Consider the following 26196-nt stretch of genomic DNA (forward strand, 5'->3'; position numbering starts at 1 on the left):
AGCTCCCATGTTGCATGTAATATATGCTCAATAAAGGTTTTGCAGTATATTAGTTTCATATGTATGTGTCAAAAGCTAAAAAGTTCCCAGGCCCTTTGGCCCAGTTATCCCCATGGCAAGAAATTTATCCAAAGGAAGTAATTGAAGACGAGAAAGGAAATTATACAGAAAAGTGCTGTAAAATATGTGTTTGGTAAATATTGGAAACAAGAGAAATGTTTATTAATAGGGTAATGATGAGTAAGTTACAGTACATGATCTTGATGGAACATAATTCATTCTGTCATTGGTTAAACAAATATACTGACTGCCAAGGAGTGAGAAATAGAAGGAGTCAGACGCCTTCAATGAGTACACAACCTGGCAGAGTCTTCTGAAATGATTACAAAACTATATAGAAACAGAAGGCTATTTGTGGCCTAATGTTAAGAGAAAAAAAAAGTAGATTATACGGACTTCCCTGGTGGCGCAGTGGTTGAGAGTCCGCCTGCCGATGCAGGGGACACAGGTTCGTGCCCCGGTCCGGGAAGATCCCACGTGCCGCGGAGCGGCTAGGCCCGTGAGCCATGGCCACTGAGCCTGTTCATCTGGAGCCTGTGCTCCGCAATGGGAGAGGCCACAACAGTGAGAGGCCTGCATACCGCAAAAAAAAAAAAAAAAGCAGATTATAAAACTGTCTGTACATTATGATTGCAACTCGAAACACATGAGGGTGTGAATGAGGTCTGATGGGCAGATGAAGATACTGTATGGGTAGATTATAGATGATATTTTCTTTAGCATCATCACAATTGTTTTTCAAGCTTTAAAATTTCAGTCCATCCCAAATGTTTACTGAGAAAGGGAAAACTGCTCCTGGGACCCTGGCTGTCCAGGTTGGCAGTGGCATGAATGATGGGGTTCTCTCCAGATGGGGTTGCCACCAGTTGATTGGGAGGAAATGTTCCAGGCAGTCCGGGAGGGTTGGGTCAGGAAAGGCTATCAACCTGTATATCTACAAGGGTCCATTGAGCGCCACTGTAGGAGCCAGCCTCCTCTGTGTCTGAGCTACATCACGCAGCAGAGCCCGCAAGGCCCTTCCAGGCTCTGTCAACAGCACCACTTAAGCACGGTGCCAGGTGGAGGAAAAGCTGAAGTCTGGGAACCAGACAAGAGGGTTGGAACCTGCAAGAGTTAGAGGCTGGTTCCTCATGCTGGAAAGGATGCTTCCTACATGAAAAGTTCTGTTATCTCCATTCTACAGATGAGGAAACTGAAGTTCAGTTGGCCTCAAAGTACCCAGCAGATAAGTGATAGAGTTGGGACTAGAAACCATGCCTTCTCAGATGGGCCACTGTTTTTTCTGTTTATCCCCCTGGGCTCTGGAGCAGGTGGCGATGCATGTGGCTGGATTGAAGAGACCTGACTGACAAGGTGGCTGGAGTCCTTTGTGAAGAGGAGGTACTGGCAAATCTGTTGGTGGAACCACATGACGGAGGGTGTCAGAGGCCAGGCATTTGAGCTTGGACTTGATGCAGTAGGTGCTGGGGAACCTTTGTATGTTTGGGGACATGACAGAGGGGGTTTAATGGCGAAGAGGCTGGTGGTGTGTGCTGGCTGGTATGATCAGGGTGGGGCTGGGCTAGACGCAGGTAAAGTTGGTGGGCAACTCTTGTTATATCTGATCAAAGCAGCACCCACCCCTCCAGCTTCTTGGAAATATATCTTCACGCATCTCCAACCACAAGATTGGAATGGGAGCTGCCATCTTATCTATGTCTTCCCTGTGGATACTGCCACCTGGTCCAAGGATGAGAATCTGATACAAACTTGGCCAATCAGAGCCCTTCCCTGGGAATTTTGACCTTGGGATCAGAGGGATATAGGTCTCATTCCCTCTCTGATGACAAAACTGTGTTATGTGAGTCTGGGATCTCTGTTACCACTCAGAGATTTGAGAGTCAGAGAGAGGAAGTTCTAGCTAGATTCAATCTCTAGTTTTCACTCACTCTGAGGATTCGCCACCCCCTTGCCCATGTTACAATGCAAATGATACTGCCTCTTTTCAGGCTAAATTAATCTGTGTTGAATTTTTGTAATTTGTAAACAAGAAACTCTTGACATTGGCAATAAGAAACATGCCTGTCCTTTATCATTCAGATTTTGAGCACAATTCTCAAAAATACTTTCAGGATTGCTTTTGGGCATCAAACCCATTGTTTCTTGCATGTAAGAAATTTAAAAATCTGTCCTAATTATTCAGTGTCAGTCTCAGAAACTCCAGGCTTGCTGGAGAGACAAGGCTTTCAGAGGAGGATGGATGTATTTCCATCACTGGTGTAATGAGTGAAATTGCTGCTCAGAATACTTTCTCGCCTGCTCCTTTGTGATTCAGACGGGGACAGGGAGAAACTGACGTGGACGGGGTGGCCACACAGGACAGCCAGGCATTTCCTGTACAGGTGGTAAAGGTATCTTCTGAACTTCTCTCCAGCAAATGCATAGATAAGGGGATTAAGGCAACAGTGGGTAAATGCAACTGTCTCGGTCACACTGAGGGCCAACCTCAGATCCCTCTTCATGTCACAGTTGGGAAAGAAGTCATAGAGATTGAGTGTCTCTAAGAAAATCATGACGTTGTAAGGTGTCCAGAAGAGGAAAAACATGATGACCACAAGAAAGATCAGCCTAATGGCTTTAGCTTTCTTTTGGTTTTTGCAGGAAAAAAGTGTCCACATGATTCTGAAGTAACAGTAACTCATAATAAGCAGGGGGAGCAGGAAGCCAAGAAAATTTATTTCTACGTTGCGGAGCACAGGCCAGATTTCCTGTAGGACCTCAGGGTAGTCACCAAGGCATTCGTTTTCTTTCTGTTTGGTGAACATGAACTGGGGTGCAGCCACCAAGATGGCAGCTGCCCAGACGCCAAGGCTGATGGTGACGCCATGCTGCACAGTCCGGTTGTTCATGGAGTTGGCGGCCAGGACAATGGCCAAGTACCTGTCGATGCTGATGATGGTGATGAAGAATATGCCTCCAAAAAACCCGATGAAGAAGAAGGTGGTGGTGAGTTTGCACACGGCGTTATGAAGGCCTTGCTCGTTTATAAGATAGTGAGTCCAGAAGGGCAAGGTGGCTACAAAGAGCAGATCAGAAAAGGCCAGGTTCAGGAGGTAAACGTCAGTGATGCTCTTGGGCTTCTGGCTGTTGGTGAGGGCAAACACCACCAGCAAATTTCCCACCAGGCCAAAGGCAAAGACAAGGGAGTAGAGTATGGCCAGGAAGACAGTTCCCAAGGCCACGATGTCCCCCATATCACAGGCTTCTGCAAGCTCATCATACTCAAAGTCTTCTAAACTTGATTCAGGGGAGATGGTGGGCATGGTGAGCACCTGGATGAGAAAGGAAGACAACTAATGGCATTAGTTCTCAGAGAAACAAAGTTGGAATTCTGCCCCTTACATAGGCAGACTGGAAGAAGCAAACATTTGGTTGGGTGTCTAACCAGTACCTTTCCCAGTGTCATGCGTGCTATCTTGTTTAATCTGTGTGATGGAGGCTATAAGAGACCCCTTTGACAGAGAGGAAACCAGTCCCTGAGAGGCTGAGTGACTTGCCAGAAACTATGCAGTAAATGGCTCAGTTAGCGTTTGAATCTAAGCCTTTTGAAGCTTGAGATAGATCTTTTTTTCTTTAATTTTCAAAAGTCTATCTGAAAGATAGCGAGCTTGACCAGGGTGTGGATGGGGGAGAGAGGATGAGTGAGTGGGGAGGAGAGGGGTGTGGTGGTGGGGACGCCGTAATTCACACTTCCAGTCCAAGCTTCCATTCTCCACCCCCTTCCTTTCTCCCACCTCTCTGCCCTCTGCACCCTCATTTCTCCTGCATGAACACTGAAGAGAGAGGTCCTAGATACTGCGGAGCCCTGGGCAGGCCTGCACCCAGAGGCTCGTCTTTGTCTTTGAGAGCCATTTCTTTCCCTCTCCCTCTTGGAACCAACTAAGTCTTTCTGTTCCTGAAGGGATAAGACATAGAGTCAGACACCCTAGGGTGATTACCTTGCCTTGATTTGCCCAGGACTCTTCTGGTTTTAGCACTGAAAGTCTCACATGTCGGAAACCCCTCAGTTCTAAGCCAGCTGGGATGGTCAGTCATCCTACAACTCCAAGAGGGAGTGTCACCATCATCCAGGCCTTTGCAGTCATGAAAGGGCTGATGGATCCCAGATGGAGGCCTGTGCTCAGTTAGCTTGTTGCCCTGGGTCTTGGGGGCTAAGTAATCTGATAATTACCAGCCCTGCACTTCACTGTGACCTGGCCTCCCCCACTGTTCTTTTCCTGTTTTTTTCTGGACAAGAATGGAAAGATAAGACATTTCTGCTCAGGTTGGGAAGTGACACTTGTCCATCCCCTCTTCTCCCAGCCAAGATTCACTCCAGAGGCTGCAAGGGGAGCCCTTTTGCCCTGGTCCTCTGGGACCCCCTCCTCTTCCTCGTGATACCACAAGACAGGCCCTCAGAAACCTCAGTGCACACCTCCTGGTCATCACTGCCTCCACTCAGCACAACTAAAACCAAAGCTCATGCTTCTTTAACCAGGTGAGTTTCCACACCCCGCTACATACTTTTCATGCTGGTTTCACCAAGATGGTGTCTCTGCCAAGGCGAGGGCCCCCCCAGCCAGGGCTTTGCTTCTCTCTTCCCAGCCTCTGCTTAGTGTCCTGGCCCAGCTCTGCGTCTCACCCAGACTCTTCCGGGCGAAGTGGCCCAAGGCTTTCTGACCTGGGCCGTCTCAGGCTGGGATGGAGTTCTCAGCCCCAGGGAACTGTATGCTTTCTTTGCTTTCAGCTGCAATGCCCTTTTCTCAGAGAGGAGCCTCAGGCTATGACCTTAATCAATAAAAGTTAAGTTGAACCATATAAAATGGCTGATATGCAACCATTTTTGAGTGACATAAATGTCAGTTTCAAATGGCTCAGCTGAGATGCCGGGCGGCCGGGTGTGGCCGCTTGGTGCAGGTGACTTGTTGCTGGAGCCCATCTTCCCAGACAGTCAGCTGTGTAGGAACACAAACAGTCAAGCCCTTGTAGTCCTAAGTTGTGGATGCTGGGGGTAGTCCCCCCTCTTCCCGCCCCCCACCCCGGGTCAGGAGCTGGCAGAGTTGACCTCGAGAGGAGTCCAAGGACAATAAAAATCGTTTCGCATCTCTTGTGGGCCTGTGTTCAGTCCTGAAAACCCAGGAACTTGGTGCTTTTGAATTGGCTTGATTTTTGCCAAATCTGCATGTGGTGGGTTTGATTTCCACTCTTGGCGGCGTGCCTCACACACAGGGACCTCCTACAAATCTTCGGGCAGGTGTCCCTGGGTCATTGGGAAGAGTGGGGAGGTGGGCTAGAAGGGGACGGGCACACACTTGGCAGCCCTGAGCCAGGTGCCCAGCAAGGAGAGGGGAGGGACTGGGGACCTCCTTGCCACATGCCACCTGTTTATTTCTGACATCCTGGCCTTTTCCAAGCTCTTCCTGCACCTTCCCCATCCTCTCGTCATGAATATCCCTGGAGCCCTTCAGCAGGGCAGTGAACTTTCCTTTCAGAATTACAGAGAGGATTAAATAGGTAATAACATGAAGTGTCTAGAACTTGATAGCTTTATCCAGGCACCTTTTCAGGAAAGGTGGGCCTGAGCTGGGTGGACCTTTTATTTCTGGGTCCTCTGAGATGTCCCAGGATTGGGCCAGGAGCCTGAAGATAGGGCCTCCTGGTAGCAGACAAGAGCAGGACTAATGCCCTAGGGGTCAAAGGGCTGCCAGAGATCAACTGGCTTTCACTCAGGCTGCACACTGGCCTCCCAGACCCTGAGGACACCAGAAACCAAGTGCAAGAATCCAGTGAAGGCGCAGTGGCTAAGAATCCGCCTGCCAATGCAGGGGACCCGGGTTTGAGCCCTGGTCCAGGAAGATCCCACATGCCGCGGAGCAACGAAGCACGTGTGCCACAACTACTGAGCCCACGTGCCACAACTACCGAAGCCCGCACACCTAAAGTCCGTGCTCCACAACAAGAGAATCCACCACAGTGAGAAGCCTGCGCACTGCAACGAAGAGTAGCCCCTGCTCGCCGCAACCAGAGAAAGCCCGTGGGCGTCAACGAAGACCCAACACAGCCAAAAAGAAATAAATGAAATTTTAAAAAAAAGAATCCAGTGAAATAAGCCTTCACAGCATCTACTAAGCGAGGTTCATATAAGACGGGATTGCAAGGGGAAGGATAGGTGCCGGAGTGAAGCACTAACACAGGTCCCACCACACTAACTGAGGCTGCACCGCACACGTCCCCTCAGCTGTCCTTGGATCTCCTCACCCTCTGTTCTGTTAAGTCAACGTTTTACTAAATGGTGCTGAGCTGGGAGAGTCTGGGCTGAACCTAGAAGCTGAGCTTTGAATACACATGGGTTTCACACCCAAGCTGAAATGAATTTTGTAGAACCTGCTTTAAAAAACACCAAGCTGGCTCTACTGCCGATCCTGTTCTACTTCCTCCGGTCACTTCCTTTTCTCAGGCCTGCTCACTTATTTTTTAACTTTTTTTTTTGGTCATCGTTACCCGCTGTTTCCAATCAGCTTCCCTTTTCTACACTTCCCCTCTCATTAGCTGGCCCCCATCCACTTTCTTCTCCCCAGCGTCTTTTTCATGTTGCTTCCTCCTCTCTTTTGGCTTCACGTCCTGCTTAGTTTTCTAGATTCAATGAGTCTTATTTTGTTTGTTTGTTTGTTTACCTTTCTTGCTCTCTTTTTATGGCTTTTTAGGCCCTCGAGTACACGCGGGTTTGAGGTTCAGTCTAATGCCAATTGTGAGGCTTAATTTTTTTCCTTTGGACCAAACAAAACTCAGGAATTGCTTGATCCCTGATCCCAACTTTCCCCGTGGGGGTACCACCATCTCTTGAGGTTCTAGAACCTGAGGTTATCCTCAGAAAGCCCCAGTTTAGGAGCGAAGGCTGCCGTTCCTGGATACCTGCTAAGTGTCATGCTCCAGACACAAGACCCCATTTAATTCTCACCACAACACCTCATGGGAAATGACTCTGCCCCCTTGCAAAATAACCACCAGCGGCTCAGAAAGATTTGGGTAATTTGCCCAAGGGAGCAACAGAACCAGGATTTCAACCCAGATGTGTCTCTTCACAAAGCCGTGTTCCCTGCCCTGCACCATGCTTTCCCTCTTGGAGGGGAATTCTGCATGTTACTGCAGGCCCTGTCTCTAGAATGAGAACTGAAAAATAGTAGAGGTGACCCCCCCTTTAAAGGATAAGATTCAAGAAGTGACCCTGAACACTCTTCCTGGGTTTCGCCTTCTAGACTCAGGACCCAGAAGGCTGACCCTCAGTGAAACTGTGGGTGGGAAATGGAAGGGGTGGGGATATTATTTGCCTCTCCAGCCATGACTAGGTGGTCCTCACTGCCAGACCCCCAGAACCTAGCTCTCAACAATGGTGGTGAAGAAATGGGAATCCTTTTCTATGGAGAAGGAAAGGCTGAAGGCTAAAGGGTCAGCTTATTTCCTGTCTTCAAATACACAGTGATGCTCTTCAGAGCCATGTACTTCAGAGGGGTCCACATACCCTGAAATAAGCTGGCAGACCCTGGGCAGCTCACTTCCAGCTTGGCCTCAGTTTCTTGATGTATGTAATGAAAGCCCTGGACCGGACCATCTCTGAGGGCCTGGCCAGCTCTGGCTGCTCAGTTTTCCAACAATGACCAAACAGAAGGAAACAGTTTTAAAGAGCAGCATGAGTCCTGGGTCAGGGGAAGCGTGGCCTCGTGTCCACAGAGTGGCTGCTCAGCAGCCTGCGAAGCTTCTGGGCTCGCAGGCGGCCAGCATTCAGATGAGGTTCTGTTTGGAGACAGAGAGCTGAATTAGTTAATTTTGAGTCCTGACAAATCTGGAATTCACCTTGGGCCACGTAGGAAGGTTCTCAGTCTGGCCCCAAGCCCACACCCCTGGCTACTTGGGACCCTGAGTTTAAGGACCTGATGGTTTTCCAATTTACAATGACAGCTATTTTTTATGAGACCCCTCCTTAGGATGCAGAGAGAGCAAGGCCAAGAAGGAAGAAGAGGGGCAGATGGATGGGCCTTGAATTCCATGCTGAGGAGCAGTGGGCACATTTTACAACTTGCACCCCATCCTCCACACAAGTAAATTGAGTGACTTTCTATTCCTGCAGCAGAGTCCACCTAAAACAACTTGGCGTGACTCACCCACCAGCATTTTATACGGGCCCAGACACACCACAAGCCAAGACCAGTAACAGGAGAAAACCACACATGGAGTGAGGCCCCTCTGCTCGTGTGTGAGCCACCCCTTCACAGGACCTGCCCCTGTTCTTGGTTTGCCACACCTCCCTCTGCTTTCCTCCTCAAAGTCCTTTATGGTATTTATTTATCTCTGTTAAAATGAACTGTGAAATTTAGAAAGGAAATGACTATGATTTTCCTTTTTTAATAACTGAAGAAGAGATGGACTTGCTTATTAATTAATTTTTGATTAAGCCAATATCTGTTAATTATCTTTACCATACACTGGTGTAAGGACAAGTGAAAATTAAAAATAAGAGGCTTGGGACTTCTCTGGTGGCGCAGTGGTTAGGAATCTGCCTGCCAACGCAGGGGACACAGGTTCAAGCCCTGGTCCAGGAAGATCCCACATGCTGCAGAGCAACCAAGCCTGTGTGCCACAACTACTGAGCCCGTGCGCCACAACTACTGAGCCCATGTGCCACAACTACCGAAGCCCGTGCACCTAGAGCCCATGCTCCGCAACAAAGAGAAGCCTCCGCGAAGGGAAGCCCATGCACCGCAACGAAGCGTAGCCCCCGCTCAGCACAACTAGAGAAAGCCCGCGCACAGCAACGAAGACCCAATGCAGCCAAAATAAATAAATTAATTAACTAAAAAAAATAATAAGAGGCTTAATTCTCCCTGTTGGAAATAAGGGACAAGAGTCCACTTGCCTCCTTTTTCTTAGAGTATTTATTTTAGAAAACATGTAATTGTACCTTCTTTCCTCTTTGAAATGTGGATATATACCCTTTAGAAAATGTGACCATTTCCTCTGTCAGCTTCAGAGCCGGGAGCCATCTCTTTGAAATGCAGATATTGAGGTGCCCAGGCTCCCAGTCCCAGAGGGAGGGCAGGAGCCTGACTTGGGCAGGAACCTGGCTCCAAGTTACACAACTACGTCTGATAATAAAGGGATGAGAAGTTTGTTTCTCCTCTGGATGAAGCCAACCAACTAATACAGATGATGAACCCAATGACCATGGTAAACTTGGAATGAACTGTGTGTGACTGTCAGGTTCCCTTACTTGAGCACCAGTCATTGTGTATCTTGAGAACATGTGTGTAAGGGGTTGTATCTGGTCATATACCAGGGTGAGATTTTTTGTGTCTTTACTACCTCATAGCGGATTGCCTGTGAGGCACATCACATTTAATGCTTATTCAGTAATGAAAGAGTTTTCTTTCTCTACCATATTCATGGAGAGATTTTTCTGGGTTGGAGATTTTGTTTTTCATTCTATTTCCCCAACAGTAGGCACTGTGCTCAATTCTGTAGAGGTAAAAATGTCTAAAATATAGTCTCTGTGAATTTTTATTATTGTTTAGTAAGAGTATAAGAAAAGTGATGGGAAACCCAAGGATTGGACCATTTAAGCTAAGTCTTAAAGGCTGGGAGGGTCTTCCAGGTTGATAAAGATGGTGGTGGGCATGGGGTGGGGTGTGGTTTGAAGCCAAAGGCTCTGAGAGTATGAGCATAAGGAGGTTTCCTGGGTCCACGGCCAGGCAGAGAGGGTGTGAGGGACTCTACAGAAACAGAAAGAAGTGAGGATTGTGGGGTTAGGAGGGGCTAACCTGTTCCCGGAGCCTTCAGGAAAGTTCACTTTAGTCTGAGTGGACGGCTCAGGAAAGGATGCACAGAGAAGGCAGAAGAGGGGAAAACAGAGGAGGCTCAAATTCTACACTGAGGATCTATAAGGAGAAATTATAAAAGACTTTAATAGGCCAAAAAACCTTTATTGGGTGTCCTGTCTAGCACACCCTTTGGGGCCATCTCCCCCTTTCACTGTCTGAGCTAATTTACAGATGACTGATGATGATGCGATAATTCTTGTTCATGGAAAAAGAAATTGTGTCTGGTAGTGATGCATTTGATAACTGCCATGTGGATAGGGGCCAATTTTGCATTTATCTGTAAATTCATCTCAGCATTTCTGGTAGTATCTCATCCATGCTATTGCTGTGGCTATGGTCTGTTCACTGTTATTGCTGAATAGGATTGCACTGTGTGAGTGCCCCACGATTATTTTCTGTTCTATGCTGATGCACCCCTGGGTGGCTTTCAGGTTTTGAACAATTCTGTCATGAACATTTCTGTGTGTGCATCTACATCTCCTACAGTAGAAATGCATTTTAAAAATGCAAACCAAAAAGCAGACATACTGTATATAAATCCACATATGTGAAGGTCAGAAACAGGCAAAGAAAATCCACAGTGTTTAGGAATGAATATGTAGGAGGTAAAACTACATGGACAAAGAAGGAAGCAATGACCATAAAAGTCAGGAATGGGGTGATTTTGGGGAGGGCAGGGGTGGTGATCAAGAAGGGACCTGAGGGTGGCTGCCGGGGGCTGGCCTGGTTCTCTGCTGCTGCCTGGATGTTGGTTTGGTAGCAAATCAATTTATAAGCTGTTGACCTGCACACTGTCCTTTGAGTGTGTTATGTTTCCCAATGAACGTAGGTTTAAGGAAAAAGATGAAGAGGGCCTGGGAAGATATTTAAAGAGATGTGGTATAGGTTTTCTTCCCTGCCAAGAGTCACAATTCACTCACATGTGTGACCACTCATACTTTCTTTCTGAAGATGATGTTTTCCAATGACACAAACCTTCTGAGCCCAAATGTCCTCACAATGATGATAACAGCATACATCAACGTTGAACATCAAAGTGTGTCAGCAATTTGTTATTAAAATAATTTTCGTTATAAATGCAATAGTTGCTCATTATAAAAAATGCAGATTTTGGGACTTCCCTGGCAGTCCAGTGGTTAAGACTCCGAGCTTCCACTGCAGGAGGTGTGGGTTTGATCCCTGGTCGGGGACCTAACATCCCATATGCCTCACGGCACAGCCAAAAAAAAAAGAAAAAGAAAATGCAGATGGCACAAAAAAGCATGGAAGTAACAGGAAAGAAAAAACTCAGAACTATCTACAATCCAACTTCCCAGAACCAACCACAGCTAGCTTTTAACTTCTTCCATCCAATCTTTATGCATATTTTAATATTCACATTGAGTATATTTAAAATGCAAATGCTATTTTTAAAACTTTTTATTATACAATTTCCAAACATGTATAAAAGCAGAGACAACCCCCATGCACTAATCACCCAGCTTCAACAATTAGCAACTCATGATCAGTATTTCATCTATTCCCCACTCATACCCTACTGGATTATTTAAAAATAAATTCAGGGACTTCCCTGATGGTCCAGTTTTTAAGACTACACACTCCCAATGCAGAGAGGGGGCCTGGGTTCAATCCCTGGTCAGGGAACTAGATCCCGCATGCCGCAACTAAGAGTCCACATGCAGCAACTAAAGATCCCTTTGCCGCAACTAAGACCCCGCACAACCAAATAAATAAATATTTTTAAATAAATAAATAAATAAATCCAGGTGTCATAACATTTCACCCATAAACAGTTAAATGTGAGTCTCTAAAAGAATAAGAAAGAAAAAAAATAAAATTATTTTTAAAAATAATAGGGAGTTCCCTGGTGGTCCAGTGGTTAGGACATTGTAATTGATTTACAATGTGTTAATTTCTGCTGTAGAGCAAAGTGATTCATATATATGTGTGTGTATGCATATATATTCTTTTCCGTGCTATACAGTAGGATCTTGTTTATCCATTCCATATATAATAGTTGGCAGATGCAATTTTAAATGATGCTTTTTTTGAGCGTTTCTCCATGTCCCTGAAACGTAATTACTAACACTTCTAATCATATTCCACTATGTTAAGCATATCATAAATGATCTAATCACTCACTGCCCCCCATCACCCCCAAGCCCCTTGGACATTTAGGCTGCAACATCCTCTGGAAAATGGTCTCCCTTGTTGGCATGTAAAGCAAACCAGCATCATTAACCAACTTTGACCTCTGACCACAGTGCCCCACCCAGCTCGCCCACAGGTGCTGAAAGAGTCCTCTGCTCCTACCTGGGCTGGACCTGGGAAGGGAACCTCTGGATATGCCAGTCAGCCGCCCTGTCCCACGCAGACTCTGCCAGAGAGTATTTCCCTTTCCTTCCCTCTGAGAGCATCTTTAATTGCAAAGTTAGCCAATAGTATTTGGTTTCCTGTGAGGTAGACTATCTTTAGATGCTGCCACAGGCAAGTTCAGAAACTCCAGGCTGGAGGCCAGCTGGGACAGGAGGACCTGAAGTTATAGACCTGGAAGACGCAAGCCTGGGGCAGACTAAGAGGGGCTTGGAGAGAGTGATAACTTAGGGGCTATGTTATCTCCCTCACATGGGTGGAGGGCAGGGGACAGTATAGCTCTTTTAATGATGTGCCTTCAGGCAAGCCCAGAAACTGAGCCTCAGTTTTCCTGCCAATAAACAGGAGCCGATAATACTCACTGGACAGCATTGGGGCGCAGATTGAATGAGCTACAGCTTTTCTTCTCAAAGTGTGATCCCAGTTAGGAGCTTATCAGAAATGCAGCACCTCAGACCCCCACCCTAGGCCTCTTGAATTAGACTCTGCATTTTTTTGATGCCTTATAGATTTTATTTGTTATAAAGAAAATTCATCTCTATATGTATCTTTATTTTTTTATTTTTTTCATGTGACTTGCTTTATTGTGATATCTGCTTTATTGTGGTGGTCTGGGACCGAACTCACAATATCTCTAAGGTATGCCTATATTGTTTTATTAAAAAATTTTTTTCTATTGAAGTATAGTTGATTTACAGTGTTTTAGGTGTACAGCAAAGTGATTCAGTTATACATACATATACAAATATATATATTCTTTTTCAGATTCTTTTTCATTTTAGGTTATTACAAGATATGGAATATAGAGACTCTGCATTTTAATGAAATTCTCAGGAAATTGGTAAACACATTGAGTCTGAGAGGCATTGGCACAGAAAACACCTACTGAGTGCCTGTTACCTGATGGATACTTAATAATTATGTTTCCCCTCACCTCCCTCCTTCAAGGCATCTAGTGATTCCCTATACCCTGCAGTCAAGCCCAAATTCTGTATGTGATGGGCAGTGGCACAGGCTGCTCCAGCGGGATGTGGCACCTGGCTGGGCCCTGTTGTACAGGCCGTGCTCCTGCTCCCTGCCCTGGCCAGCTGGTTCTTTGACTGTAACTCATATCTCAGCCACCTCGGCTGCACTGCCTTCCCACCACTTCCTTACCTGCCTGAGTCATATTCAAGGCCAAGCCTCTTCCTAGTCCATCCCTATCCCAGGGCCTAGCCAGGGTCTGGCACCAGTGGGCCCTCAACACACGTGTTTATCGCGTGGTCAGTGACCATACCCCCACAAGACCTTCCCTGGCTGCCCACTGCCCTTCTCACAGCTTGTGCCCAGTGTGCCCCTGGTCTCCTATGCTCTGCTGAGGGTGGGGCTGCACTGCAAGCTTCCACCTTGCCTTCTCCCCATCCCCAACATGGACTCACCGGCCAGGACCAGCTGTGGCTGGGATTGCAGTGCTATGGGTTGGCTGACCTGCTGGCGTTTGAGGAACTCCACTTCCCCATTTCCTTTCTCGGTCTCCCCCTGGCCTAAGTGTCAGGCCACCTTTCCCTGCCTTTGGCCAGGCTAAAATTTGTGCTAAAAATAATCCAAAGACTGCTGCTAGACACCCCCAGGTGGGAACTCAATATAGAGGAGCCTGCCCCACTGAGGACTGACAGACTTTACTCAAATACCTCAAGCTGCAGGAAACTTCAGATACTTGTTAGTGTTTGTGGACACTTTTTCTTTTTCTTTTTTTGGCCGTGCCATATGGCATGCAGTATCTTAGTTCCCTGACCAGGGATCAAACCTGGGCCCCCAGCAGTGGAAGCGCAGAGTCCTAACCACTGACCTGCCAGGGAATTCCCTGTGGACACTTTTTCAGAATGAGTGGAAGCATAAGCCACCTGGACAGAAAAAACATCTGAAGTAGTTAAATCCCTCTTTAAGGAAATTATTGCCCAAGTTGGATTGCCTGCACCCTTCAAAGTGACGGTTGCACTGTCTCCAGTATAACCCAACAGGTATCTAAAGCATTGCATATTGTTGGAAACTACATTCAGCCTGAAGACCACAATCAACAGGAAAAACTGAGAAAATGAATCCCATATTCAAAGAGAGCATTGCTAAAATATGTCAAGAGACCAACTTGGTATAAGGTCTTGCCAGTTGCTCTGCTATGGATTAGAGTGGCTCCCAGAAGTGAGCCCTTCAGGAATATTGTGTGGTAGGCCATTCCAGGTGTCTGCCTGGGCAAGAGAATCTGTAGATGTCTTAAAGGACCTAGCAGTCAACAACTATTTTAAGAATTGGGCACTATATGAACTTCTGTTCATGAATTTGCTTCCAGTAGGTCCACCTACCCAGCTGAGATGGTACTGAACCCCTTCCAGCCCAGGGATTGAGTCCTTCTCAAAACCTGGAGAGAACAAGGACTGGGACATCAACTTGCCACTAAGTGGACAGGGCCATACAAGGTGCTGCAGAACACCCACTCCTCATTTTGATAAATTAGCCAGGATAAGACCATGGATTTACCACACCCGAGTAGAACTCACTCCTCTAGAAACTGGACTGGATGAAGAAAAATAGACTTGGCCTTGTGAGACATTAGAAGATCTTAAGTTGCTGTTTCGAGTCAAGGCTCTTACCAGATAAGTAATGATGACTCTTGCTCTTCTCTTTTGTTTCACTACACTGGTGACAGCCACTTGTTAGAAAGGAAATGCTTTAATAAAACTATCTCCAAGTGTGGCCAAAGAGGGGAAATAACCCTCTTTAAAGATATAAAGAACCTGCTGTATTAAAAAAAAAAGATATAAAGATAGCATAGCGCAGAATTTCGTGGGTATCCTTATTCCAAGTTTATGTGTACATTCAAGTGCTTGTCTAAGTATTGTGAAGGACCATAAAAAGGGGATCCAATGCAAACTGTTCATGCCCAGCCTGGGCCTTGGGAATACTTCCAGTCCCAAACTGATCAATTCCATTACACAATCACCCCTTCATGGCCTCTGTTCAGCAGGGAGTAGCCAGAGTTGTCATCACCCCTTTTCCCAGAAGATTGTGGAATGGACATTGACAGGGGAGAATTGTAATAGAGAAGAACAAACCTGACACCATATTGGATCTATTCCTTTAGCTCTCACATTTGTGCCCTGTTTGCTATGCTAAGTTATTCTGGCTCTGCACCTTTGTGAAAGAATGATGCCTATAGCCTGAAATACACATAGTAGCCCTTTCTCAAGGCTCTGCCTCCCAGGCTTGACCTTTAAAGATGTAACACTTTTCCATTCGTATAGAGATTAAAAGGTACAGAACAGAGAATAACAATTGTCTTGTTGGAGGAATATCATGACCAGACCTATGTGGACTGCTACAAGAACAAAGGATTATCACATCCCTTCTGGGTTCTGGCCAGCACCAAGAAATCTGCAATGGCCAGCCACACCTGGTCCCCTTTTAGTATAAAAGAACTCTGAGTTCTCACTCAGGTAAAATGGTTCTTTGGGACACTAGTCTGCCATCTTCTTGGTCTGCTGGCTTTCCAAATAAAGTCTCTATTCCTTGTCCCAACACCTCATCTATCAATTTATTGGGCTTTCATGTGGAGAGCTGTACAAGCTTGGACTCGGGAACAGGGTGAAGCATGCTTTAACTAACCTTGTTGTGGTAAATATTTTGCAATGTATACATGTATCAAATCATCACATAGTACAGAATAACTTATACATTAACACTTAAAGTTACATATTATATGTCAATTATATTCAATAAAGCTGGAAATAAATACTGGGAAAAAAATTTTAAACAAAGAGAAAATGTGTCTGTCATTCTTCTCCAGGAGTTTCACTTGGGTTGAATTATTTCTAAATCTCAGTAGAATGAGGCAGAAGTCATACAGGCTCATCTTCAAATTGAAGCGAAAGTGTCCCTTTATTCCAAAACAAGTCTTCGTTTGCAGGCTGACTCTTAAGTAGTGTTTGGTAACCACCCCTATTCTGTATTGCACTTTTGTACGTATGCCACGCATCACCACCCTGACTCACTTGTTTGCTCACTCACTTATGAGTATTTATTAAGCACCTCCTGCATGCCATACCCTGTACCTAGGGCTGGTTGCTTGTGACATAAAGGTGAACAGGGCAGGGTCTCTACCCGATCCCTCCACAGTTTCGATCTCAGTTTGGCTTCCACACTTCAAGGTTGCAAAAAGAGACAGCTCAGGGAACATTGAACAATCAGCAATTATCAGAAAGACAGGGGAGTGGTCTGTCTTGCCTCTGTCCACAAAACACTGTCTTCTCCCTCCTTGTGTCTCCACCTCTCCCCAGCATTCCCCAAGGCCCAGAGCTTCAGGCTGGGCAGGCAGTCAGCACGGGCCTAGAGGACAGCCTTTGGCTGTGGGAGTCCCCTTGATTCTACTCAAAGCACATGGCTTTGTTGACAAAAAAATCTGCAGCAGTTGCATTCTTGGGAGGGAGTGGCATGTGCAGGTGACACTGGCAAGCCTTTGTGTTACAGTTCTGTGAAGAACATGCAGACCCACAATGATTTTGAGTCACATTGTCATGGTTCAAATCCTGACCCTGCCACTCAAGCCTCGGGCAAGTTATTTCTCTGAGCCTGAGTTTCCTTATTGTAAAAAATCAGGCTAATAATCCATGTGGAATGGATGGTGTGAGGATTAGCAATGACACATGTAAAGCACATCATACGGTGCTTGGAATATTGTGGGCCCTCAGGAAATGAAGAATTACTACTCAAGGCAAGAAGGTCCCAAACAGGGTAATAAAAATCTGCATTCTGGGAATACATGGAGGAAGGAACACTCTCCTTCTAAGAGGTCTTGGTGAAGCATTCACCTGGGAAGACAGGCCAGAAGGACCAAGCTGTACAGAGTCGAGAGGGTGGGTTATGGGCCTCACACATTGGGGAGTCGCTCAATGTGCCCCCTTCTCCTGGGGTCTCCAGGGCTTTGATGACAGGCAACTGCCTGTCCTCTTAGAACCCTCTTCACTCTCTGTGGTCCTGTTCCATCCCAGATGCTCCCTCGGTAAGGATTCTTGAGTGACGGTGGGTAGGGAGGGACTTAAAGGATCTGGACCTGTGCTGGATGAGTCTTTGGAGGGATACAGAAGGCAGGATTAGTTCTGGATCAGCTGCTGTCAAGAAGCAGGGGAATTCAGTGACTGGGAGTCTAATAACTTTTGCCTGGGTGGTGGGAGTATTGAAATGGGCTAGAGCTGTCCCTGGTAACGGGGCAGCAATCACCAGTGTTGGTCCAGGTGTGTATGTGGGAGGGTGGGGCTAGTCTTTTAGTTGTTGTGGAGTGGCCCTGTCTGAGCATCTGTGATGTTCAGGTGGGAGCTTAACGGTCAGGCAGCCAACAGGGGAGTTTTCCCTCTTTTCCTGTATTAGGGAATCTGATATGGTCAAGCCCACAGAATGGGGACAATAAGAAGGATGACCATGACTGCACGTGCAGCTCAGGCCACGGTTTACAAAGCTCTCCCACAGGCACCATCTCCCTTGCAGGGTAGGAAACTGAGGCCCAAGGAGGTTAGAGTAACTCCAGGCCACTCAGCTGGTAGGTTGAGTGGAGTAGGCAGGAAGTCCACCCCAAGTCAGAAATTTACATACATGCAGTGTCTGGCTGTTTCTCTGCAGGTTACCGAACCCAAAGCAGATGCCTCTGGGCAGACTCAGGGTAGACGACCATCACTCCTTCCTAAAGGGCTTTCTCCCTGGCCCTGAGAGAAAAGCAGGTAAGGGGGGAACAGGGAATAGAGGAGTTGTTGATGGTGGGGTTGGTGAACCATTCCCTCAATGGAAGCTTTGAGGCTCCCCTTTGTGGTTGGCACATGAACTGCTGGCCCAGGCCTGGCTGAGGCAGGTGTGGGCAGCAAGGTCCCCTCCAGGGCCCCAAGTCAGGCAGGCCCTGTGCCAGGCACACCATAGTCAGGGGCTCAATTGACCCTCAGTCCATTGGCCTGCGAGCTGGGTGTTCTCAGCCCATCATAGAGATGATAAAACAGAGCTGAAGTCAAAGTTTACCCAGGAAAAGAGTGCTGAAGCTGGGCATTTAGGCCTCGCCTCGTCCAGTGATGGAGCTACGGGTATCACACAGACTCCCCTTCCCAATTCTCAATTTGTAAAGGCTGTTTAAAGTCAGACCCCCAGCTAGGCTGTGGGACTAAGAAGTAATTTTTGGACTTGATAAAGGGCTTCCCAGTTTTATAAAGTGTTTTCACATTCTTTATTTCTTGTAGGCCTCACAGAACCCTGTAAAGCAGGTTCATGAGGCATGATTATCTCCACTTTATAACCAAGAAAACAGGTGCAGAGATAACAACAGGTAAAACATAATAATCATCATCCTAGTTATTAATGTTTACCATGTGCCAAGCTCTGTGCTAAGTGTTTTGCAATTGTTACCTTGTTTAATACTCAAACAACACTGATACTGTTCCCATTTTACAGAAAGGATGTGAAGGCACAGAAATGGGCACAGTTCAGGACCTAGAGCTGCAGTCTGACTTTGGAATCCGAGCTCTTCCTTACCACACCGTACTGACACTTGTGACTCACTTTGGACCACAGGTCTGGTAAAAGATGGACAGGAACTGGATTCTGCCTTCTCTGATGCCCTGGGCAGTGTTCTTTCTACCACATCACACTGGCTCTGTTGTCCTCTTTCAGCATCCTAAGGTAATAATACAGGTGAAAACTTAAAAAAAAAAAAAAAAGAGAGTAAGACCAGTTACACTCAGTTCTTTGAGGAGAAAAAAAAAGCATTGGCAAGATGAATGAGGGTATGATGAATTGGGAGATTGGGATTGACGTATATACACTAATGTGTATAAAATGGATCACTAATAAGAACCTGCTGTATAAAAAATAAATAAAATTAAATTTAAAAAAAGAGATGAATGAGGGTAGACTCAGGGCACTGGGGAGGGGTGTTTGATGGGTACACTGCCAGAGGGGAGGTCTGGGCTGTGCTCCAGGCCAAGCTCATGACTTGGCCTGGTTGTATCTCCCTGGAGTAGGAAGCACCCTGTTTGTAATTCCACACTAGTTGCTGTAAGTGCTGTCTGTCTCCCTGAGTATTCTTCTAAAGCTTCTCTGTGCCAGTGGGCTGGTCTCTCTGGGGAGCCATGGTTTCAAAATTGCAGTGTCTAGAGCTGCACTGTCCAATGCAGTGGTCACAGGCCACATGTGGCTGTGGAGCAGTGGTGATGTGGCTAGTCTCAATTGCACTGTCATGTAAGTATAAAATATTTACCAGATTTTTTTAAGACTCAGCATAAAAAAAAGAATGTACCATATCTCATTCATAATGTTTATATTAATTACATGTTGAAATGATAATATTTTAGAGGTATTGGGTTTAATAAAATACTTTGTTAACATTAATTTTACCTGTTTCTCTTTACTTTTAAAATCACTACTAGAAAATTATGTGGGTGGCTCTTGCTGTTGGACACTACTGGAAGACATTGATCTAAAGCTTTTGGTCCTGGTGAATGTGCTTATGACATCTGTCGGAAGCCAGACACTCCTCAGAGCTGTCCAACAGGGAAGGCCTGTTTGTCCCACCCTCTGTGAGGTGTTGGAGGTGGCCAGGGGTGGATGGCGGTGGGGGAGAGGTGACCTTAAGGCTTTGTCTCTCTGCCAAATGGGCAAAGGGTAAAGTTCCTGCAGCCCAGTGGCAGGGGAACAGAGGAGCAGCATGTTTTCTGTGTGAACCACCCTTCTTAGTTCGCAGGATCCCTTGGTTTAAACTCATGTTACAGTATACTCCAGCAGCTATGAACTCATTTCAGTTCCTAAGATTCTAAGCTTTTTCTGGTCTTGGCCCCTCCCTCCCCTCCTCTCCCTACTTGGCTGTCTCTTTAGATGGCAAGTGGGTTCTACACAGAGACCCCCTGACCCGCTCAGCTGCATTAGGTTTCCCCACTGCATCAATTCTCTCAGTCCTTTATTTCTTCTTCACAGGACCGGTCCCACTTCACCACCACCCTCTTGGACATGGAGTGTGTTTGATGTCTGTCTGCTCATTAAACAGAAGCATCATGAGGGCAGAGACTGTGTCCGTCCACTCCTATGTCCTGGTGCCAACATGTTCCCCTTATAACAGGGAAGAACAAATCTGACTCCACATCAGATGTTTTTTTTTACTTTAACCTTTGTATTCTATTGCTTTTGCTTCCGGTTAAGAATGTTGCCTATAGCCTGAGATACATAGGATAGCCAGTTCTCAAGTCTCTGACCTTTAAAGATATAACACTTTGCCATCCCTATAGAGATAGATAAAAAGTTTCAGAACAGAGGATGACATTTGTCTTGTTGGAGGTTTACAGGAACATTTTGACCTGACCTACATGGACAGCTGCACATTTACCTCATGGTCGTCATTTCCTGTGGCAGCTCCCAAGGGAGCCGCGGTCACCCTCAGGCTATGGAGCACAACCCCAGCTTGGGAGGGGCAGCCACTGCCCAAGGTCACCACATGGTGAGTGCCTGAGGGAAGCCGGGCCTGGGGGGGGGGCGGTTCGCACACTTGGGGCCTTCCTCCTCACTGAAGGCGGCCCCCCCCTTCCTGTGTCCCTCTCAGAGGGGCCGTGGTCACCCAGTCAAGCCCAGCTTGACCCTGTTCTTTGGGAGATCCCATGCTTCTTGGGATGTGGTATCCAAGCCCTAAAACTCTCAAAGTGTTTGTGCTTGTCTTGGGAACCCCCTGCAGGGCCAAGGGGAGACAGCCCAGGGGGCCAGGTGACTGGTGGGTGCAGGCACTGGGTACAGGGGTTGGGGCACTGGACCTCAAGCTTGGGGCTCTTTCCCACCAGATGGAAGAGTGGGAGCAGGAAGCAGTTCTGCTCGGAAGGCTCCAGAAGCCGGGCAAGGCCGGGTGGACTCAGCAGTTGCCCAGCAGGTGTCACCCTCCCTCCTCTCCAGGCCGAGACCTGGGGGCCTGCACCCTGTTCTGAGGCACTGCTCACCTCACCTCTCAGGGGGAAGGAGCTAGGGAGGAGAGCACTCAGGTGCAGAGACAGACAGACAGACAGACTGGCAGAAAATAAGTTTGACAGGCAGGAGCAAGAGCGAGCGGAAGTCAGGCTTCAGGAGAGAAAATGCTTGCCTTGAAAGGACTTCTGCTAGAGAAAGGCTGAAAGGGATGTTCTGAGGGAACATTTCAGAAGAACAGCTGAATCCATTCACCGAGCACCCCTCCTGCCCCCGCACGATCAGGAGCCCTTTGCAGGCAGACCTGAAGTCACGCACCTCTTTTAACGCAATGGGTGCACACCTCGAGCCCTGCTTGGCTAGGCTTCTGCCTCGCACCAAAACACACAGAGACGATGGTAACACTGACTCATCGAGTTTGCCAAAGACAAGGAAAATGGTAAAGCACAAGAGCAGACAAGGAATCTGCTGAAGACAGAGGGAAGCAGGGATCCGATGAGGGAGGAGGACACAGAAGTTAAAAGCTCCAGTGGGGAGGAAAAAGCTGAGGCCATGAGGTCCACTAGGCCACTCTCCAGGGCCCTAGGGAACATCCAGGGCAAGGGGCAAGGCAGCTGGACAAGGGGGCCAAGACTCAATCCTGTACTGAATGGATTTTTCGCTAGAGGCCCCCATGGTAAAGCTGCCTGAATAGCTTTGAGAGTCCTTGAATTCAGCTGTGCACCTAGGACCCCCATCCCAAGGGTGGTTGTTGGACACCCCACACTGTGGGTGACCAGACTCCAGAAGGATACCTGCTCAGGTGACACCTGGGCTGGAGAAACAGTCAGGCAGACCTTCAGAAAGGCAGGCAGCCGGCACACAGAGGATTCGTGAAAGTGCTCATTCTTCTCTGTCTTTATTTGCAGCTGCTTTTCCCCTGACTCTCCGTTTGTTGGGTAACTGATTCTGAACAATTCGTACGGGGCACACAGGCTGACACTGGGGCTCATGGATGATGTCATTAGGAGCCTCACTGTGACCAAAGGGCACACACTGCATCTTCCCTGCACAGTGAGTCAGAGCCATACGTAAGTTGACCGTCCGTGGCATGGACAGCTATTTTCGAAACACTTTCGAGTCATTCTTTCAACCCTCCCTCTAACTGTGTGTGAGAAGCAGGGCTGGCTGGCTGGAGGGCTAAGCCCACGCGTGTATGCCCGTTTCCCACTCAGCATGATGAAACGGAGGGACCACATCCCCCCTAGGACCTCTCCAGGCTATACACCTATTGTGCTTGCCTGCTCTTTGCCTGACCACCCAGTTCTAGCAGGTTTATCCAATTCTCTTGTAGATACACTACATGGAACCCTGAGCTGGGGCTGGGGCCGGGGGGCGCAGAACTTTGAATCCCAGAGATTCAGTCTGGAGGCTTTCCAGAGACACATCTATGTCAGATCCTGGGAGGGATGAAAGACAGTGGGCTGAGGAAAAGAAAGAAGAGGTAGAGAAAAAAAAATGAGAAAGAAAGAGAATTTCCAGGTAATATAGGCAATGAGAAAGTCTAGGGGCACCCTCCTGGTACAGAACACCTAAAACGCTGGATAATTATTTAACAACACCTTTTAAAATAAATGACTGGGGGACTTCCCTGGTGGTCCAGTGATTAAGACTCTGCGCTCCCACTGCAGCGGGTGCAGATTCAATCTCTGGTGGGGGAACTAAGATCCCACATGCCACACGGTGTGGCAAAATAAAATAGAGTAGAATAGAATAGGATACAACACAATACAATACAGTAAAAATAAAATAAAATAAAATATATAATACCGATGTGGCAGAAAAGCAAGCGAAAACCTCAGAGCCTGGGATGCAAATCCAGAAAGGTGAGGGCAGCTGGAGCCTTCGTCGCCCTGGGCACCCTGTGGTGCCTCAGGCCAGGAGCCTGGTCTTCATGGGTTGTGCCTCTGCAGCAAGGAGGATGGAGACAAAGTCTGGGCTGCGAAGGGTGGGAGCCTTGTCTGAGGCCCACACAAAGCAGGATTCCACAAAGGGCAGCCCCCTCAATGCCTGTCTTAGCTCTGTCCCCAGAAAGCAGAGGCTGAGGCAAAGCCTGTGTAGCAATGCCGTATTGGGATGTATGAGTCAAGGGAACAAAGTGAAGGAAAAAGGAAAGTGAGGCTGGGAGAGGAAAAGCAGTATGAAGTGGTTTGTTCCTGAGCTGACCACAGCTTCACAGAAATCCAGACAGGAATGTGAATCAGGCAGCGTAGCAGTGTACAGAAAGTACACTGGTCGCCAGGTCATGTGGGACCTCTGCCAGAGACCCAGGGAACCTCTGCCTCTTAGAACAGTTACCTGCAGGGACAAAAGGCAAGCAGTTTAATCCTCAACTCTTTGTCTTCTTTTAAGTCTCTTTGGTCCACATTTCCCCTGTGGGGTGTTCACTTCCCTGCATTTCTGGGTTGTGTAACCTGGGCTCTTGGGGCAGTTGCTGGGAAAGCCAGACGCCCCATGGATGCAGGCAGGTCAGACCTAGAAGCAGAGCTGTCAAGTCTCCCAGTGCGCTGGACATGACGGAGGCTGCCCTACAGCCTTCACGTCATCCCTGGGGAGGCTAACACACCAGCAGTACTTGGAACTGAGGCTGGGAAGGTGGAAGCCTAGACTTACAATGGCAGAGACCGTATGGGCCACCACTGGGGCACTGCGGCTAGGAAGCAGCCAGTGTTCAGAAAGCCAGCAGGGCAGAGCAGTTCTCGGGAGGCACATAAGCTAGGTCCAGTATGGAAACAGCTGGGTCCATAGAGTTGGGAAACAGATGGTTGATTTATAAAGGACTATTTACAAAGGTACGGGCAAGTAGAGGCACCACAGGGACTAGTGCAGTAACCTAGTTCCCACAGCATAATAGCAAAATGAACTGCTACCACCTTTAGGCTTAAAAGGACAAAGGGAAGGAGAGGTTTCCAGAACTGGATGGAGTCTTGTACATTAGATTACCTTGAGAGGAGCAGGGATCTTGGAGGGAGGAAGCTAGTCAAGCTGAGGCAGCTTCACAGGAAGGAATCCAGAGGATTAAATACCTGATGTGGTCCAAATAGATCCAAATAGGCAGAGCAGGCTGGAAAAGGGTTTACTCTAGAGGGGTAAACTGAAGCTCTCTGGCATCACCATAGGTAAAATTCCAAGTAATACGAGTTCACAATCAAAAATCAAAACACACATGGAACTGAGCCAGCATGGATCAGAATTAACCAAAAACATCAAACCTCAAGACCGGACCCATGAGGACTTTGGATACAGAAGTTGTAAATAAAGACTATAAAATGAGTATATTAATACATTTAAAGAAATAAAGAAAGATAGTGGGATATGATGAAGAAATACAAGGCCATGGAAAGTAGTTTGTGTGATATAAAAACCAGTAGATGTTCTGGAAATAAAAAATACAAAATGACTGAAAATGTAAAATGCAACAGATGAGTTAAGGTTAAACTCAGGAGAAGAAGAATTTGTGAACTTTAAGAAAGATCTGAAGGTACTACCAGAATGCACTGCAGAAGGACAAAAGGGGAGAAAATATGAAGGAAGGTTAGGAGGCGTTGAACACGGAATGAGGAAGTGTGAGCCTGTATCTAACAAAAGTCTCAGAAGACTGTAGTGGGCAGACTCGAAGATGGTCCAATTATCCCCCCTCCTGCTATTCACACCCTTGTGTGATCCCTTTCTCTTGAGCTGGGCAAGACCTGCAACTGGATTCTAACCATGGAATATGGATGTGGCAAAGGTGATGGGATATCATTTCTGTGAGTTTTGTCACAGTAGATCGTACTGTCTGTCTTGCTAGCAGACTCTCTCAATAAACTCTTTCCCTACAGGGTCTGATCGGCAGCTGGTGCATCTTGGAAGCTTGTCATAGTCTATGCTTGAAAGTTCAAGGACAGAAGAAGGTGAAAATCACCTCAATTTCAAGGTGTGATGAGCAGCTGTTTCTCATTGGGGAGGGGAGAGGACAACACAAGACATGGGTAAGATGTCCAGTGCCATCTCTAATGTTTAGGAACCACGAAACAAACAAAAGATTGAAAAGGATGAAACAGTCATACTTTGAAAGGGGGTCTGAAGAGCAGCAGGATGGGGTGCTAAGCCTGAGATTTCCAACGCCAGGTGCACACACAAACTTTCACTCTCTGGTATAAAAAACGAATCATAGCAATGAGTTGACAGCTTATTAACAGGTGGGATTCCACTCCATCCACGGGCCATTGTTAATATCATTATGGCAGAGTGCCATTTTTGAGGTGTTAGCGAACCAAACTTGGGTCCCCTAGCTCCTGTGCAGTAAAGCCAATCTACTGACACTGGGTTGTGGTGAAGGAAAGTGCAGTGTTTATCGTAAGATGCCAGACAAGGAGTCTGGGGCAGCTAGTGCTCAAAAAACCTGAACTCCATGATGGGTTTCAGGGAGGCATTTCTAAAGGCCAGGTGAGGGAGAGGGCGTTGAGGGGTATGTGATCAGCTCGTGCACAATTCTCTGATTGGCTGATGGTGAGGTAACAGGGTGGTGTCACAGGAGTTAACATTATCAATCCTCAGGCTCCAGTAAGTCTGGGGCCTACGTTTTCACGGTCATCAAGTAGTTAACTTTTTCCATTTGGTGGTGGTTTTAGCATCCACTCAGGAAATGTGCAGCAAATACTGTTATCTAGGTACTTCAGAGGGGAACTAAAGCAAAGGACTTGCGGGGAGGGGTCTGTCCTGGGAAGGCCCCACAGGGTCCTGCTCAGTTACAGAGAGAATATAATTTACAAAACCAAAATCTTCTCCCAACCCAGAAAACTTCTCCACAAAGGTAGCAGAGGAAGAAAGCAGTTTTATTATTGAATATACTATATTAAACCAGAATGTGATCGCATAACAGACAATCCGCAAAGAGATTGCAAAG

The 26196-nt window shown here is 47.1% G+C and overlaps 1 protein-coding gene across 1 annotated transcript; it reads right to left on the reverse strand.

Annotated features, from left to right (window-relative positions):
* Positions 1-2285: 2285 nt before the first annotated feature.
* CX3CR1 (C-X3-C motif chemokine receptor 1) lies at positions 2286-12296 on the reverse strand. The gene is made up of 2 exons (XM_060164063.1): positions 12264-12296; positions 2286-3371 (listed from the first exon to the last, which is right to left on the reverse strand). Exon 2 carries the CDS (start codon positions 3360-3362, stop codon positions 2286-2288), a length of 1077 nt encoding a protein of 358 aa, XP_060020046.1. The 5' UTR covers positions 3363-3371; positions 12264-12296.
* Between the last annotated feature and the right edge of the window lie 13900 nt (positions 12297-26196).

Source organism: Lagenorhynchus albirostris, chromosome 10 (assembly GCF_949774975.1).
Source record: "Lagenorhynchus albirostris chromosome 10, mLagAlb1.1, whole genome shotgun sequence".
Taxonomy (NCBI): Eukaryota; Metazoa; Chordata; class Mammalia; order Artiodactyla; family Delphinidae; genus Lagenorhynchus; species Lagenorhynchus albirostris.

Coding starts and splice junctions, on each gene's coding strand:
- CX3CR1 (XM_060164063.1), bottom strand. CDS start 3,362: ATGCCCACCATCTCCCCTGAATCAAGTTTAGAAGACTTTGAGTATGAT.